This window comes from Citrus sinensis, chromosome 2, assembly GCF_022201045.2.
Source record: "Citrus sinensis cultivar Valencia sweet orange chromosome 2, DVS_A1.0, whole genome shotgun sequence".
NCBI classification, from domain to species: Eukaryota; Viridiplantae; Streptophyta; class Magnoliopsida; order Sapindales; family Rutaceae; genus Citrus; species Citrus sinensis.
The window spans coordinates 17164300-17183491 of NC_068557.1; the positions used below are offsets into that span (position 1 = coordinate 17164300).

Consider the following 19192-nt stretch of genomic DNA (forward strand, 5'->3'; position numbering starts at 1 on the left):
ATGAATGGGAGTGGAAAGTGGTATTTCCTTGTGGCTTTGTTGAGCTTCCTGTAATCCATACATACTCTCCATCCAGTCACTGTCCTTATAGGAATAAGTTCATCCCTCTCATTAGCTATCACTATTATCCCTCCTTTTTTTGGAACACATTGAACTGGGCTCACCCATGAACTGTATGATATTGGATATATGATTCCAACATCCAACTATTTGATGATTTCCTTTTTCACCACTTCTTTCATAATATGGTTTAACCTTCTCTGATGCTCCACCGAATTGCTGTGGCAATCTTCTAACATGGTTTTATGCATGCATATTGATGGGCTTATCCCCTTGATGTCTGCCATGGTCCATCCAATTGCTCTTCTGTATTTTTCAAGCAAATCTACTAGACTTTGTTCTTGACCTGCACCCAAAGTAGAAGAAATGATTATAGGGAGTGTGTTGTTTTGACCAAGATAAACATACTTCAAATGTGAAGGTAACAATTTTAATTCAAGACTAGGAGGTGATTCAATAGATGGTAAAGTTGTTTTTACTTCCCTGTCTGAAAGATTCAGATGCTCAATAAACCTGTTGTGCCTATCAGATTGCTTTTCTTCCATCCAATCTATCTAATTTGCTGCAACATCTTCCTCTTTTACATCCTCAAAGGTGGTGACTTTGTTGATTTCATTACTGCAGCATCTGTCCATTCTGTCTGCTACAACAAAATCCACAACACTTAGGAAATTGCAATCTTCTACTTCATCAGGGCTCTTCATAGCCTCTAGTACATTAAATGTGACTTGCTGATCATTAACTCTCATGGTGAGCTCTCCTTTCCGCACATCTATCAGAGTCTTTCAGTTGCTAGAAAAGGTCTTCCAAGTATATTGGGTACCTCTTTATCAGCTTCAAAATCTAGTACAATGAAGTCTACTGGGAAGATAAATTTGTCAACCTTCACCAGTACATCCTCAATTTTTCCTTCAGGGTATGCATGAGATTTGTCAGCTAATTGTAGAGTGACTGTTGTTGGTTTGGATTCCCCTACTCCAAGCAGCTTAAATACAGACAATGGCATCAAATTAATCCTAGCTCCCAAGTCACAAAGTGCTCTACCAGCATACCTAGTTCCTATAGAACAGAGTATTGTAAAACTTCCTGGATCTTTTACTTTTGTAGGAATCTTACTTTGGAGCATATGACTACTTTCCTATGTTAAAGTAACAGTTTCAAACTCTCCCAGTCTTTTCTTTCGTGCCAAGATGTCTTTTAGCAATTTCACATAATTTGGCATTTGTTCGAATGCTTCCACAAAAGGTATATTTATGTGTAATTGCTTCAGCACTTCCAGGAATTTGCTGAATTGCTTGTCTTGTTTTTGCTTTTGGAAACTCTGTGGGAAAGATGGTGGATGTCTAAACGACTGGGTAGCGTCAGGAGGCACCAAACTCTGTTTGTTTGGTTTGGTGTAAGTTATGGCTACTGGTGTTGCAACTTCTTTTTCAGCTTGTTCTAGTTGAATTCCCTCTGCAGTTGCTGTAACTTGTCTCTTATAACCAGCGTCTTGATAGTTGGGTTGTTGTAACATGCTTCCATTTTGAGGTTGGTTTTGTGAGGAATTAAATTCCTTACCTTTGTTAGTCACATCAATTGGGATGTCAACATTCTTTCCAGATCTCAAATTAATTGCTTTGCAGTGTTCCTTGCCCTCTCTCCTAGGGTCTTCTGTATTGCTAGGTAAACTTCCTTGAGTCCTGCTACTCATTGTTGTGGCAAGTTATCCCATTTAATTTTCCAAGTTCTTCAAGGATATAGCTTGACTCTGCACAATTGCTTCATTTTTTGCAATGTATTCCTTAATCAATGCTTCCAATGAAGTGATTGGATCCTGACTGATATGTTTTTGCCCCTGACTCTGGTGATGAAATCCAGATGGTTGAGTGTTCCTATTTTGTCCATTTACTGCTCGAGCATTTCGATTCTGACTGCTCCATGAGAAATTTGGGTGTTGTTTCCATCCACGGTTGTAAGTATTTGAATATGGGTTGTTCTAAGGCTGTCGATTGAAATTACCCACATAGTTTACTGATGCTGGATTTCCAAGACAATTATTAAAGTCATGTCCTTCACCACAGTATACACAAGAAAGTTCAACAACTTGCTTCACTACTGCTGGAGCAGATGTCATGGCCTATACCATGTTAGTCAATGAGGTTACTTGTGCTGATAAGGCTGTAATTGCATCTATGTTATGTACCCCTGCTGATCCTTTTGCTGCTGGTTGCCTGGTTAATGGCCACTGATAACTATTATTGGCAATTCTTTCCAAAATTTCATAAGCTTTAGTGTACGATTTGGATAACAGGGCTTCATTTGCTGAAGCATCCACCATTAATCTTGTACTCGGATTCAACCCATTGTAAAAAGTTTCCAATTGAATGCAACAAGGAATGCCATGATGAGGACACCTTCTGAGCAGTTCTTTGAATCTTTCTCAAGCCTTGTACAAACTCTCATCTTCAAGTTGATGGAAAAGAAGTAATCTCATTCCGCAACTTTGCATTTTTTGTCGGTGGGAAATATTTCATTAGGAATTTATCAGCCAACTCATTCCATGTAGTGATGGAATCAGATGGTAACGAATTTAACCATGCTCTTACTCCATCTCTTAAGGAATAAGGAAAAAGCTTCAACCTTAAGTCATCTTGTGTTGCTCCAACAATCTTGAAAGCATTACTCACTTCTAAGAACAACTTAAGATGGAGATGAGGATCTTCATTTGGTAATCCATTAAATTGACCAACAGTTTGCAACATTTGAAACATCACTGGCTTCAACTCAAAATTTGCAGCTTCTACTTCAGGTCTGATTATCCCAAGGTGTACAACTTGAGGAGTTAACACAGCATAATCTCTAATAGCTCTGTCTCTGTCATCATCCATGTAAATAATATTATTATTGCCTGGATGTCTCTCATTAACATGTTCATTCTGCTCTTCTTGAATGTTAACTGGTTGTAAGGGCCCGTAAGGGTTCAAATTTCCTTATCATGCAAATTATTCATGCTTGAAACACTTTTTGACTTCCCTTGTTCTCTTCGCAGTCTCCTAACGGTCCTTTCAATCTCAGGATTGAACTGAAATATCACAGATCTGTCTTTGCACATGCAAGTATTGATCTGACAATAAATAGAATTAAATCAAATTTCGTGCTATCAAGATTTACTTCACACTTCAAAAATAAACAATTAATCCCTGGCAACGGTGCCAAAAACTTGTTGGTTATTTTTATAATCAAATGCTATTGGCATTAATGTGCAAGTGTACACAACAAATAATAAAGTGATGAGTATTCAAGATTGTCTCCACAGGGATTGATGTTACTTGAAATGTTGTAGCAATCACAATAGTGCAACTAATTTTATATCCAAAGTTAACAAATATAAAATATGTTATATCGTAATTGATGATTGTGGGAGAATAAAGTAAAACAATACCGTAATGAAATAAACTAAATTAAATGTGTCTAAGCTTCAATTCAGATTATGGTAGTTGAATGATCAAACTCTCCTTATGGGCTGACTATTTTTCATCAAGTTGACTCTAATTGTTACGGCAAGTGCTGCAATACTGGGCAGAAATCTGCATCCTCAACTGTCGCATATTGGAACTCTCATACCCTTAAATACACTAGCAATGACCAGTTACTAATCTACTTATGATATGGCTTTATGACCCTTTTTATCTTTCCACCCTACAAGGTGAGCACCTATGTCTAGTGTGTCACAAATCTTAACTGCAAGTATTGCCCTTATGGGATTCAAGATAACTTAATCCAGGAAACTTAACTTAAGATCAAGTAATACTCTAATAATATCTGCTAAGACATGCCCTTTTGCTGCTCTATCTTAACTGGAACTATTAAATGGGTGGTCAGCCGAAATAACAGTTATATTAATAATAGCTACTAGAGTAAAATGCTACAGCAATGACATAACAACACATAAGAACATCCAAAACCCATTGGATTATTTGTCACTCAACTACAAGCAAATCTAGTTCATATTCTGAATAAAAAAAACAAACATAAATGTGTTGTTCACGGGATACATTAGAAAAATCAAAGGAAAAAGATAAATATAACTTAAGCACGGTGAAAGACAAATCCAAATAATTCAGCAAGATTCCTCAATGATGCCGAAACATCACTCTTCAATTCCGATCTTCTTCTCCTTTTTTCTCTAATGATTTTAATGATAATTCCTTTGCCGCCCTTCTATATGGTGCACGCCTCACTTTTATACTGCAAACTAGGGTAAACAAAAGTCCATAGGCGTGCATGAGTTAAATTAGGAAACATGTAAATTGCGATTCTGCAGCTAACCCACGCCTAAGTTTTCTCTCACATTGCTCCCAGATTGCTATAGCATTGGTTGCTCTAACATCCGCTACAACACTGCATTATTCCTGATTGTGCTTTACTTCTTTTGCGGGTATCTTCTTTCCTCCTCTTGCTCATCCACTGTCTCACCATCCCTTCATGAATTAAGACTTTCTGAAAACCTACAATTATGCACTTGTTTTTAACACCAATTACTTTGATTCAAACAAAACTTATTAAAACTCAACTAAAATGAATGTTTATGCAAAATATAACCAAAATGTAATAAAAACACCTTATTTGTTCTCTAAGTGATCTTGATTTAAGTCTAGAATTGATATAATAACTCTCATTTCCTAGAGTTATCAGCAACCCATTATTGAGGAAGTTATTTTGAATTCTTTAAGTTTAATCTTGCATGTTTGTCATTTATGGTTTTTGTTATTTTTAATTGAGTATTTAATTTTTTTCCATTATAATTTTTTTTCCGTTGAGTCAAGAAACTAACACATGTTGCTGCAGCAATACTAATTCATAGGGATGATGAATTATGTACCAGTAAACCAGAGGACTTCATGGTAGACTGTTGTAGCACAAGATTTGTTGCTACAGCAACCAATATTACCGTTACAGTGACTTAATTATAGATATTTATCTTTTACCGTTGGGAATAAATTGTGACAGCTGGTTGGAAAAATCTGGATAGAGATCAAAAGGGATTGCCTAATCCCTAAATTGCCGTATCAATATCTCTTTCTATCTTAATGGGGTATGTGTAAAAAATTCAAAAATTCACTTTCCAATTTTATCTCATTAATTGAATTTCACAATATGTTCTTCTAATTTCACTCTTTAACTTCCAACGAGTTCGTTCCTCACTACTGAAGCAATGCCAAAATATAAAAAGCCAGTAAGCCGCCTCAAGGATCCCTCTCGATTCCAAGGCTACCATGCAGAAGAGAAGTATAAGGAAATTATAGAATCGTGTAAAATCTTAGAAAAAAAGGGGTTTCAGTCCCCACCACAACCCTCAGGAATCACTAAAACTCATTACGTTGCTATAGTAAGAAGAGGTTGGCAAGGGTTTTGCAAGCACCCAAGAGACCGTGTGTTGCCACTGGTCAAAGAATTCTATGCCAACATGCTAGGACAAAGCCAGCAAAATATCTGGGTAAGAAACTCTCTCGTTCCCTTAGACCTCCGAGTTGTTAACGCCTTTTATAATTTCCCTTTGATGTGGAATGCGAATACTCCAACCAATTGGTAATATGACCACACAAAAATGGAATAAGGTATTAAAAACCCTTACTGTAGAGGATGCGTCTTGGGCTAATGAGGAAGGGCGTATGATAAATAGGATAGACTTGAAACCCATTACTAAAGTTTGGGTTAAATTTTTGAAATCATGACTTATACCAACAACACACACAACCACTGTATCACAAGACAGGCTGGTACTCTTATATGTTATTGTTCGAGGGCTACCAATCGATGTGGGAGCAATTATGTTAACCTAAATAATTCTTCATTGATTTTGATGATAACAAACATGATTAAGTTTTGGTTAATCTTTTAAGAGTTCAATATAATTTTCTCTATCTTTAAACAAGCCTTATAAAGAATAGTAAAGATTTGGAGTCAAAACAGTCTTCTTGTAAAAATAGCTCACTCCAGCAGTTTTTATGGAAAACGGCGAACCGACATGTGTAATAAACAGCTCACCGATTTCAAGCAGAAATGGAGATTAGTCTCTGGACGTAAACGGCACACCGACATGTGTGATAAACGGCTCACCGATATCAACCAGTAGCCTCTGGACATAAATGGCGAACCGATATGTCACTAAACGGCTCGCCGATATCAACCAGAACTGAAGGGAAGTCTCTAGACATAAATGTCAAACCGACAAGATTGATAAACGGCTCACCGATATCATCCAGTAGCCTCTGGATAAAAACGGTGATCCGACAAGTTTGATAAACGGCTCGCCGATATTAACCAGAACTGAAGTGTAGCTTCTAGACACAAACGGCGATCCGGTATCTAGATAACGGTGATCTGACAATTTGAAAACCAGCCCCAACGGTCATATTGAACAGTCAAACGGCGATCCGACATCTAGTTAGCAACGATCCGACAGTGTGCAGAAAGTCAATAACGGCTAGTTTTTCAGCTCCAGATATAAATAAGCTCATTCAAATTCAAAGGAAGTTGATCACAACACGACCTTTGGGCAAATATTCGAGAATACAATCTTCATAAAGCTTAAAAACACATTCTTGCTTCATCTATTCACATATTAAGCATCATTGTGTAATCTTATATATTGTGAGAGGCAAAACAATTTGTAATCTTTTACTTTGAGTGATTGTAAGTGTTGGGATAAACTTGGGTTAAGAGATTGGGGATAATCTCTTGTTGTAAAGGTTTATTGACACCTTGGAAGTCAAGTGTAAGCATTTGAAGCCTTGGCGGCTTGCTTAGTGGAATCCTCAAGCCCGGAAAGCTTGGAGGCGTGGACGTAGGCGAGGTTGGCCGAACCACGTAAAAATCTCTATGTTTGAATCCCTCTTCCTTTATCTTTTTATATTGTGATCAACTTAATTGCTATTGCTTTGAATTTGGATTATATTTGCATTAAGTTTTTCTTTATAAATTGAATAATTTTTAGAATCCCAATTCACCCCCCCTCTTGGGTTGCATACTTGTTTTTCAAATTATAGATAAAGAAATTAGGGAGTGTGCAATGAAGAAACACAAAACAGCAGTCTTGTTGCTTCCCTCCCTTATCACCAGCATATGTGTGGTGTCTGGAGTTCGCATCACTGCACAGGATGAGCGTATCAAGAACGATGGTGCTCTCACTGCTTGTACCATTAAGAGAATTGTTGGTAAATCTGCTACAACACTAACAGAACCAGTTGTTGTAGTAGGAGGAGAGGGAGAACAATCGATTCTGGACCTATTTGTAGCACTTAGAAGACCACTTGCACCAATTTACTGTATATATGAAAAACACCAACAGCAACTTCCTAGATGTACTGCTGTAGCAATTCAACTTTGGTGCCTTAACAACATATGCTCCAGTAAACGAAAGAGAGGATACTCGAGCAGAAGAAAAGGAACCAGTAGACCAGAAGGGAGATGCAGTTTCAAAGAAATCAGAAGAATTATCCAATGAAAAATAGGGTGATAAATCTGAAACAGCTAGAGCTGTAGTAACATATTCATCAACAGGGGAGTATCCCCTACCAGATCACTTTTCATTTCTCAAAAATTTTAGAAACTTTTAGTTTTATTTTCTTTATTTACAGTGCATCTCATTCATGCTTATTTACTTTCATTTTGTTTGGTTTGTTTTGTGTGTGCTTGTGAGGACATTACACCTCTCAAGTTTGGGGGAGGGGTTGTCTTAAATACCAATGTATGTGTTTATAATGTGTGCTTTGTGTGATGTGTAGCTCTGTTATCTAGTCGCGTGTGGGATTAAAACCAATGAAGATAAAATGAGTGTCGTTTAGTATTTATAAGAATGCCAAGTAGGATAATTATATATGGAGGTTGAAATTTTGTCCAAACACCTAGACTTGGTTGAGTTTTATGAATGTTGTAGCAGAGGCAGAAGAAAAGCATTAAGGGTAGAAAATATCTCAAGTTTAGGGGAATTTTTTTGTGAAACTGTGCTTGTTATGAAATAAGCTCTGCTCCAATGGTTTAAGTTGTTGAGTAACCAGAGCTGAGTATGCACTCCATATGCAGACTTGAGTCAAAAGGCAATAAGAACTATGACCAGTGCTGCAGCAACTGAAAAAAAAGGGGAGGGTTCGATGCCCAAGACACTGAGTAACCAGGTTTGTTCATGAACCCCATGTTCAGTCTTGAGTCAAAGTTGTTCAAAGGTAAGACCTAAATTTAGCACTCTGGATGTGTTTGCTGCAGCAATTCTGACATGTACTTTGAGTGTGTACTTGGGTGTCATCATCACACGTGATAGACATTCACAGGAAAGCTCAATGTTGCATTAAAGAGTTTGAATTTATTTATAATAACAAAAAAAAATCGAGGATGATTGTGTAGCACAGTTTAAATCTGTTTCATGACTTTTGTCTCCCCCACAAGATGAATTTGGTTATAATGTCTTATTTCTATAATATGCATTTCATGTTTAAGTAATGCTGCAGCATCTCTGAGATTTGATCAAAGTTCACAAACACTTAGGATAAAATGATGTTTAAGTCTATAGTTGAACTACTATGGCAAAATTGTGTGATTAAGAGTATAATCTGAGGGTTAAAAAATCTATGCAACCTTGATGATAGAGCTATGTTATTGTTGAGTGATTGTGTGATTGAGATTGTTGTCATTGCTTGAGGACAAGTAATGGTTTAAGTTTGGGGGTGTGATAACTCTATGAAATGAGAGTTATCATGATACTTTTAAACTTCAATCTAGATTACTTAGAGAGTAATTGATGTGTTTTAGTGTATTTTAATAATAGTTTGCATTAACATTCATTTTAGTTTAAGTTTAATAAAGTTTGCTTGATTTTGAATAATTGTGCTTAAAATATTTGCATAATCATAGGTAACTGAAGTTAAAATTTCATGGGAAGGATGCTGTAGCAATGGGTTCACAAAAAGGACAAAAGAGTATGGCTATAGAAGTAATAGAGCAAATTTGGAACAGTGTAGATGCTATAGTCATTGCTGTAGCAACCCTTGTTGTAGCAATCCTGGAACAACAACAGAGAAGATTTCGCGTAAGATACTTAACAGATTTCGATATGCAATTTCCTAATCGGGAGGATGCGCGCCCTGAACTTATGTTTACCCTAATTTTAGACTATAAAAGAAACCACACATGAAAAAGAAGGAGGAGGCCGTCAACCAATATTCTAACCCGAAAATAATGAAAGGAAAAACATATTCAAGAGCAAGAATCAAGGTTGCACCAGTGAAAAAGTTTGCTAGACTCAATTGGAATTCAGTCTTTCTTATTCTTCTTTTGATTTCTTTTTTATTCTTTGATATGAGAATGTATTTGCCGACTGGAACATTGTTGTTTACTTTCCTCTCGCAACCTATGAACTAATATTATTTGTGGTTGAGTGATAAACAATCTTAATGGCTCCTTGACTGAATTTACATGTTGCTGCATGTTTGCTATAGCATTTTGTTGTGATAGTACTTATTTATATTCATTATTTCAGCTAACTACCCATTTAATGATACAAGCTAGGAAAGAACCACAAAAAAGTCTGTCTTAGTGGATTATATCATTACAATACTTGATTTTAGATTGGGTATCCTGGATTGAGTTTAACTTGATTCCAAAAAGGTCATACTTAATCTAAAATTAGTAATGAACTAGATATAGGGATTCACCTTGTAGGGTAAATAGAACATTAACGTGTAATGTTATATCTTATGTTGGCATAACAATTGATCACTGTTAGGTTACATATAGATATAAGATATCCAACATGCGACAGCTGAGGTTGCATAAGGATTCTGTCTAGTGCTGTAATAGATGCTGCAACAACTGAACTGAAATTTGCAAGAAATAGTTAGGTCCATTAAGAGAGTTTATTCACTCAACTACTTCATCCTTATTGATTTTATCCTTGTGTTTGACGTGAGAATTTTCTTTTCTGCATATTTACTTATTGCATTTGATTAGGTAGTTTATTAGTTTAATTGTTCTATTTAATTTCAATCCGAGCAAAATAGAACAATTAAACTATCTTGAACACTCATCATTATATTGCTTGTTGTGCACACTTGCACATTGGCACTCTTAGTATTTGAAATAAAAACCAACAATACTAAGGACCAACATCTATGGTTCCACTCAAATAACGAACAATTCTTTTCACAGCTAGCAAATGAGATTTCTTGGGACATGATTGAAATCTTGCACACAAACATATACTAAACATGATATCAGGTCTACTTGCGATTAAGTAAAGTAAAGAGTCAATCATACCTCGATACATTTTGATATCAACTTCTTTACCTTTTTTATATCAACTTCAAGCTTGGTTGTTGTGCTCATTAGAGTGCTCTTGGTCTTTGAGCTATCAATGCCAAATCTCTTGAGTAAATCTTTGACATATTTAGCTTGGTTGATGAAAATTTCTTTCTCATTTTGTTTTATTTGCAGTCTAAAGAAGTACTTCAATTCTCCCATCATACTCATATCAAATTCTTTACTCATACAAGATGAAAATGCTTTACACAACAATTCATTAGTAGAACCGAAGATAATGTCATCAACATAAATTTGAACTACAAGTATATCTTGGTTCTTATACTTAACAAAGCTTTTCCCATTGAAAAACCATTATCCAATAAGAAATTCTTAAGTCTATCATACTATACTCTAGGTGCTTGCTTTAATCCATATAATACTTTTGACAACTTATAAATATGATTTGGAAATTTTTCATATTCAAAACCAAGGGGTTGTTTAACATAAACTTCCTCCATAATATAACCATTTAAGAAAGCACTCTTGATATCCATTTGAAATAAAATGAAATCTTTATGACATGCAAATGTTAAGAGCATCCTAATGGATTCTACTCTAGCTACATGTGCAAATATTTCATCAAAATCAATTCTCTCTTCTTGGTTGTAACCTTGAGCCACTAATTTAACTTTATTCCTTACAACCACATCGGATTCATCATTTTATTTCTAAATACCCATTTAGTGCCTATAATGAATTGATATTCCGGTTTAGGAACAAATTCCCACACATTGTTTCTCTCAAATTGATTTAATTCCTCTTGTATTGCCATAATCTAAGATTCATCATTTTCCGCATCCGCAAAGGATTTTGATTTAATTTGAGATATGAATGCAGATTGATCACAAGTATTTCTAAATGATGATCTAGTTGTTATGCCTCGTGAGGGATCTCTTAAAATTAAGTCTTTTAGGTTGAGAAGTAACATACCTCCACTCATTAGGGAATGATTGAGAAGTACCTTCATTTTGCTCTTCATTTGTTTCTTTATGTTGCTTCTCTTGATTTCTTGGTGTTGCATCCTTTTGCTTATCCTTTGATGACTCTTCTTGTAGTTCTTCATCTGCATCATTATCAACAACAACTTTCTCCGCAGAGGAGGGGTTAGATTCATCAATCGTAACATGAATAGATTCTTCAACAACTAGAGTTCTTTTGTTATAAACTCTATAAACTTTGCTTGAGTTTGAATACCCAAGAAAGATGCCAACATAAGATTTTGGATCAAATTTTCCAAGATTATCTTTTGTGCTCAAAATAAAACATCTGCATCCAAAAATTTTGAAATAATCAATGTTGAGTTTTCTATCTTTCCAAAGCTCATAGGGAGTTTTATTGAGATGAGATCTAATCAACACACGATTTAAAATATAACAAGCGGTGTTGACGGCCTCGACCCAAAAATACTTAGGCAAAAATTTTCATTCACATGGTCCTAGCCATTTATTGTATCGACATGTTCTTTCTCTCAACAACTCCATTTTTTTTGTGGAGTTCTTGGTGATGAAAATTAATGCACAATGCCTAAATTGTTGCTAAAGATTTCAAATGCATGATTTCACACTCTCCTCCATGATCACTCCTAATACATGCAATACCATCCCTTTTTCATTTTGAATTTTCTTACAAAACACTTTAAAAACATCATGAGCATCATCCTTATTAGCTAAGAATAATACCCATGTGTATCTTGAAAAATCATCAATAATTACAAAAGCATAATACTTCCCACTCAAGCTTGCATGTCCTAGTCTTTTATGGCATAACCAACCATCATCATGCAATGTGGAAAAATATTTATCATGTGTAGATGTACAATCTATATCAATGGTATAAACATTGACACATCTATTTCCTACAAACATTCTTAATATCACATCTAGTCTTATAAAATAACTTTATGACCCTTCTCACATAATTGACTAATACTAAGAAAATTGTGTTTCAAGTTTTCAACCAAACACACATTTTTAATAAGAGTAGAGGATACATTACGCTTCTATTGGTCTCGATTTTAGTAAAACTTGAAAACCAAGAGTAATTCCTTGTCATGTGTCTTGAACATCTATTGTCCAAGTACCATTTATTTTTCATTTTCTTTGATCCCTGCAGAAAAAGTTTCTAAGCTTTAGGTACCCAAAACACATTTCACACCATAATATGCATTTCTTTTTACTGGACAATTATATTTCATATGACCATTTTGATTGCAATAATGACAAACAATCTTATGATCACTTGCAGAGGTGACTTTAACAAAATAATTCTTATAATATTTTTGTTTCAACTTAGGCTTATACCTAAGTCCTCCTTTATCAAACACACATTTTTTAGAGTTCAATAATTTTTCCAAGTTCTTTTGACTACTGGTGAATTTTAACACAATTTCATTTAGCTCATCATTCTTCTTCTTAAGCACTTCATTATCTTTTATCAATTCATCAACATGTGATTTTTCATACTTATATAAAGAACTTTGTTTACCTTTAAAAGATGCAATCCTATCATGCAACACTTTATTGTCTAATTATAATTCTTTTATATTTTCATTCAATGAATCATTGTATTTTTGTAGGGCATCCTTTTCATTTGTAAGCTCTAGTATTTTCTTTTTAAGGCATGCATTATTTTTACCAATATTTTATCCACTCATCATGCAGTTCTTTAAAAGCATTATATGACTCATTATATGTTGGAAGATCTCTTACCTCATCAAGTTCATCAAATGATTCTTCCCCGATTGCCACGAGAGCTAGATTTGTCATCTTTTGATGCTCTTCATCATCACTCGTTTCCTCATCGCTATTATCCCATGTGGCTACCTTTGCTTTCTTCTTGAGCTTATTGAGAAGAGGACATTACGATCGTATGTAAGCAACCCAAGAGAGGGGGTGAATTGGGTTTCTAAGAAATATGTAATGTTTGAACAAAACTTAATGCATATCTTAAATGAATTTAAAACAATAATAAATAAATCAACCAAAATGTAAAGAGATATGGGAAGAGAGATTCAAACACATAGATTTTTACGTGGTTCAGCCAACCTTGCCCACGCCCACACCTCCAAGCTCACCGGGCTTGAGAATTCCACTAGCCAAGCCTCCAAGGCTTCAAGAACACTTACAATTGACTTCACAGGTATCAATCAACCTTTATAGCAAGAGATTATCCCCATCTCTTAACCCAAGTGTAACCCCACACTTACAATCACTCAAAACAAAATTACAAATGTGTTTTTTTCTCACACAACATATATGATTACAAATCAATGCTCAATGTGTGAATAAACGTAACAAGAACGAATTTAAGGCTCAATGAATGTTGTATTCTCAATTCCAAGCTCAATGATAACGTTTTGATCAATCCTTATTTGAATTTGATTGAGCTTATTTATAGTTGGAGCTGAAAAATAATCGTTATTGACTTTTTACCAGAAATTGGATAGTCGTTAATTGTTATCGGTTAATCGTTTTAACTGGTCCAAGTTATTGTTGAGCTGAATTTTAAATAATTGGTTAACCGTTTGCCACTATCGGTTCGCCGTTAATTTCTAGAGACTTGTAAAAAAATTTTGGCTATCCATTTTTGCTAAACGGTTCAAGGTTAGTATGAAGTTATATTCTAGAAATTATCGGTTAGCCATTTTCAATTAACGATTCTCCGGTTATTTCCAGGAACCTGCGAAACAAAATGAGCTTTTCCGTTTTTGTTAAACAGTTCAAGGTTAGCACAAAATTTCATTTTGAAAATTATCGGTTAGCTGTTTGATATAAACGATTCGCCATTTAATTCCAGAATCCTATAAAACACACTAGCCTTATCTATTTTTGCTAAACGGTTTAAGATTAAGGATTTATCCCTCTATGGAAATTATTGGTTAACCGTTTCGATATTAACGGTTCACTGTTTACTTCCATAATCATAATTTTAATAGAATTTTCTCAAGGAATGATTTTCTTATTAAGAAATTGTTTTTTAATGAAAACTCCAACATTTTTAATAAAAAAATATATAAAGTTTGTTATCATCAAAATCAATACTATGGACATATATATATTAACAGATGTTGTAGTCGTTACTGTAGCAATCATGTAGTTATTGCAGACAAGATTTTACGCTTGTTAATTGACAAAGCAGCGACAGACACAAAAAGATTGCGATCCAAGGTTTCCAAAAATGGAAGACACGTGGCCACATGCTTTCAGTTGTCCTAATTCCAAGATGTAAAAGGTGCAGACATGAAAGAAAAAAAAAAGAGGGTGGACCCATCGGTAAAGAAAATAAGAGAGAAAAAAAAACAGAGTGGAATGATTGCAAAGATGGAATGATCGCGAAGACTTAGCAGAACTCAATCCCTTATCTTATTTTCTTGTTTTTATTTCTTCATGGGAATGTATTTAATGGCTAAAATGATTTTTGTTACTATTTTTTTTACAAATCATGAACTAAAATTTGTTGTGGTTGAGTGATAAATAAGCTTAATGGTTATTTGACTGATATGTGTGCATTGCTATAAATTTATTGTAGTATTTTGTCTTGATTTTACTTATTGCAATTCCCTATTTCGGTTGACCACCCATTTAGTCGATACTAGCTAAGAATGAGCCTAAAAAAGGTCTGCTTTAGTGGAACAAATTAAGAAAATATATGACTTTAGATTGGGTTTCCCAAGTAAAGTTAAATAGGACCATACGTAATCTAAAATTAGTGAGGAACTAGACATAGAGATTCACATTGTAGGGCAATTGGAACCTAAAACGCATAACGGCGTAACAACTAGTCACTGTTAGGTTGTATTTAGATATAAGATATCCAACAGGTGACAGCTGAGGATGCATGAGGGATTATGTTGAGTGCTGTAGTAGATGTTGTAGCACCAGAATCTTAATTGGGAAAATAGTCAATACCATTAAGTGAGTTTAATTACTCAATTACTCCTTTCACATTGAGTTTGTCCTTGTGTTTGGCTTAAGATTTTTCTTATTGCATTTTGTTATTTGCATTTTTAATTTAATTAGTTGATTAGTTTAATTAATTATTTTATATTAGTTTAGATTAAAATTGCATTGTTATGATTTCTGCAGCAAATCTGATAACATTAATCTAGTATATTACTTACTGCGTACACTTGTATATTGACACCTATAGTAATAAAAGTTACCCAACAAGTTTTTGTCGTCATAGCCAGGGACTGAATGCTTATTGTGATTTGTGAAATCAATTCTAGTTGGTGCTAATTTTTATTTTTCTTTTAATTTGTTCGCTTTATTGACAGTGCTCTAGCAACCCTTGCTTGTGCAAATACAAACTTGTTGAGTTCCAATTTGATTAAAAAAATTGAAAGAACTGCAAGGAGATTGAGAAAAGAGCATAGAAATTTAAAAGCCACTGTAGACATGGATGATTTGCAAGATATAGGGGACTTGAACCCTAGTGGAGAAATAAAACAGTTAATGCACAAGGAGGTCAAAAAGGTTAGAATGGGCAGATTATTTATGGGCAACCAAGGAACAACAATATTATCCATATTGAAATGCAAGTTACGCAACCCAAGAGGGGGGGTGAATTGGGTTTTTAAAAATTATGCAATACAATTCGCACAACAAATCAATCTAACGCCTTAATGGAATAGAAAACAATAAATTCAAACAAGCATAATAATAAAAGAGTAAGGGAAGAGAAAAACAAACACGTAGATTTTTACGTGGTTCGGCAATCCCTGCCTACGTCCACGCCTCCAAGCCAACCAAGCTCGACGATTTCACTATCCAAGCCTCCCAAGGCTTCAAGTTCTTACAATTGACTTCCAAGGTGTCAATGAACCTTTGCAATCAAGAGATTATCTCCCCAATCTCTTCACCCTAAGTGTTTCTCACACCTGTACACTCACAATTTGATAAGAAATGAAAAATTACAACAAAAACTCTCTTTAAGAGTGGATATGCAAATAATAGCTCAACAATGATTCAATCTATGATGATTTGCATTTTGGAAGCTTAATATATGTTATATGATCTTTTTTTTGCTTGCATTAGTTCTTAAAATGAAGTTGGAGTTGAATTTTTATAGTTAAAGCCCGAAAACTAGCCGTTATAGGCAAATTCCAATGCCCAAGCGGTTAGCCGCTTGATTTATCCGGGTAGCCACTCATGAACAGTGATATTATCATTAATTTTAAATTTTACTACAGTAAAATTGTTCACTAAAATTATAATTTGGGCCCAACTTTCTATAATTATACTATGGCCCAAAATGTTATAATACTTTGCAAATAGGTCCCATTTTAGAATTTCCTAATAATGATTGTCATTCCAAAACTTTCTGAAATTATGATATGGCCACATATATATTATTAGTTCGCAAAGAGGTCTTTTCCAAAATTTAACATAATACCATTTTTTTCAAAGTTCTCAAAACCTTTCACTCTAGTCCAAAATGCTCATAAATTATAGTATGGCCCAAAACATTTCAAATATTTGCCAAAAAGTCCAACTCCGAAATTCAAAATAATACTTATGAAAATCACATATTTCAAAACTTTTATTTAAATCCAAATTACTCAAATCCACACAATACTTTATCTTATAAATATAAAACCTTTTAGTTTATGAAAAGTAATTATTGAATTAATCTCTTGAGCTTCTCAAATGCTAAATCATGCATCAATTAAATCATACCAACTTTACAAGAATTTGTCGCAATAATTTATCCGTTGAGCTTTAAGCTTTATTCTTGATTTCATCGTTGTCCGTTGAGTGTCTTCAACTTGATTTCACTTAATTCACTTGCATAAATATTATCCTTCAAAAACTAGTGAAAATTGTGAAATACAATATTTATTAAATCGCTTAATACACATGTTTGTTATCATCAAAATTACATTATATGTAGCCCTTTAGGCTAACACATATGGCAGATGACAGAGACAGAGCCATTAAAGATTATGCAGTGCTAACCCCCCAAGCTATAAATCCTAGAATAGTCAGACCTGAAGTGCAAGCTAATAATTTTGAGCTTAAACCAGTGACGTTTCATATGCTTTAAACAGTGGAGCAACTCAATGGACTACCATAAGAAGATCTTATCTGCACCTTAAGCTGTTTTTGGAAGTAAATTATGCTTTCAAGATTGTTGGAGCATCACAGTAAGCATTAAGACTCAGACTTTTCCCATTTTCCCTGAGGGATCGAACAAGGGCATGGTTGAACTCTCTACCACCTGACTCCATTACTACATAAAATGACTTAGCCGAAAATTTTTTAATGAAGTACTTTCTACCTACCAAGAATGAAAAATTGAGAAAAGAGATTACATCTTTTCATCAACTTGAAGATGAAAGTTTGTATGATGCATGGGAAAGATTCAAGGAATTACTTAGAAGATGTCCTCTTCATAGTATTTATTGCTATATACTGTTGGAAACTTTCTACAATGGTCTCAACCCAAACACTAGATTAATTTTAAATGCTTCAGCAAATTGGGCTTTATTGTCTAAATCTTACAATGATGCTTATAAAATTTTGGAAAGGATAACTAACAACAACTATCAATAGCCATCTATCAAACAAGTTACAGCAAGAAGAACATCATAAATCTACAATGCAGATGCTTTGACAACATTATCAGTCCAAGTAACTTCATTAATAAATATGGTGAAAGTTATAACTATTGTTCCAACAACTATCAACCAAATTGTTGAGGTATCCTGTGTTTACTGTAAAGAATGACATCTATTTGATAATTGTCCCATAAATCCTTCTTAGGTCAACTATGTGAGCAACTTTAATAGACTAGACTAGATCAATCCTTATTCAAACACTTACAATCCTGAATGGAGATAGCACCCAAACTTCTCTTAGAACAACTAAAATCAACATGTTGCAGCATCCAGTGGACAAAATAGGGCTGCTCAACCACTTGGATTTCCCCAATAAAATCAAAGGAAAAAAAAAGCAGCAATGATCAGCTCAGTTCTCTTGCAGCTTTGATTAAGATATTATGAAGAATGAAGCAGTTGTCCAAAGTCAAGCTATATCCTTAATAAATATAGATAATCAGATTGGACAGCTTGCTACAGCATTAAGCAATAGACCTCAGGGCCGTTTACCCAGCAACACAGAGGATCTAAAAGAGAAGGGAAAGAACATTGCAAAGTAATTAACTTAAGGTCTGAAAAGGATGTTTATATTCCTGTTAGTGTACCAAAAAGAAGAGTTGAGCCAGTTTCAACCCAAGAAGAAACTCAAGTTGAAGAGGAGACACAACATCCTACTTTCCAGCCCACTAGTGTAAATAGCCAATTTGCAGCATCTGCAAAAAATGATGATCTAGCACCTATTGGTGAAGGTGCTAAAGCACCAACGACATCAGCCCAAAACATGGCAAAAGAGAAGCAACATACACAGCTTGTTATAGCACAGTAGTTTAGGCACCACCACCCTTTCCACAAAAATTCTAAAAGCAAAAAAAAAACAAGCAATTCAACAAATTCTTGGAAGTACTGAAGCAGCTACATATCAATATTGCTTTTATGGAATCTCTAGAACAAATGCCGGATTATGTGAAGTTGTTGAAGGACAGTTTGGCAAGGAAAAAATGACTTAGAGAGTTTGAAACAACTGCTTTAACACAAGAATGTAGCCATATACTTTATTACAAAATCCTTCAAAAATTGTAGGATTCATGAAGCTTTACAATCCCATACTCTGTAGGAACTAAATACAGCGGTAAAGGCACTTTGTGATTAGGGAGCTAGTATCTATCTCATGTCTCTATTAGTCTTCAAGCAATTAGG

At 34.6% G+C, this 19192-nt stretch overlaps 1 protein-coding gene and 2 non-coding genes across 3 annotated transcripts; 1 reads left to right on the forward strand and 2 right to left on the reverse strand.

Annotated features, from left to right (window-relative positions):
- Positions 1–614: 614 nt before the first annotated feature.
- Positions 615–1753, reverse strand: LOC127900302 (uncharacterized). Its single transcript, XM_052434928.1, has 3 exons — positions 1224–1753; positions 884–1112; positions 615–842 (listed from the first exon to the last, which is right to left on the reverse strand). Exons 1-3 carry the CDS (start codon positions 1751–1753, stop codon positions 615–617), a joined length of 987 nt encoding a protein of 328 aa, XP_052290888.1.
- A 685-nt stretch (positions 1754–2438) lies between these two features.
- On the forward strand, positions 2439–2546 carry LOC127900522 (small nucleolar RNA R71). Its single transcript, XR_008052706.1, has one exon. It is a non-coding gene; the product is annotated as a small nucleolar RNA R71 (small nucleolar RNA).
- Positions 2547–17690: 15144 nt separating this feature from the next.
- On the reverse strand, positions 17691–17797 carry LOC112497341 (small nucleolar RNA R71). The gene has a single exon (XR_003064140.1). It is a non-coding gene; the product is annotated as a small nucleolar RNA R71 (small nucleolar RNA).
- Positions 17798–19192: the final 1395 nt, after the last annotated feature.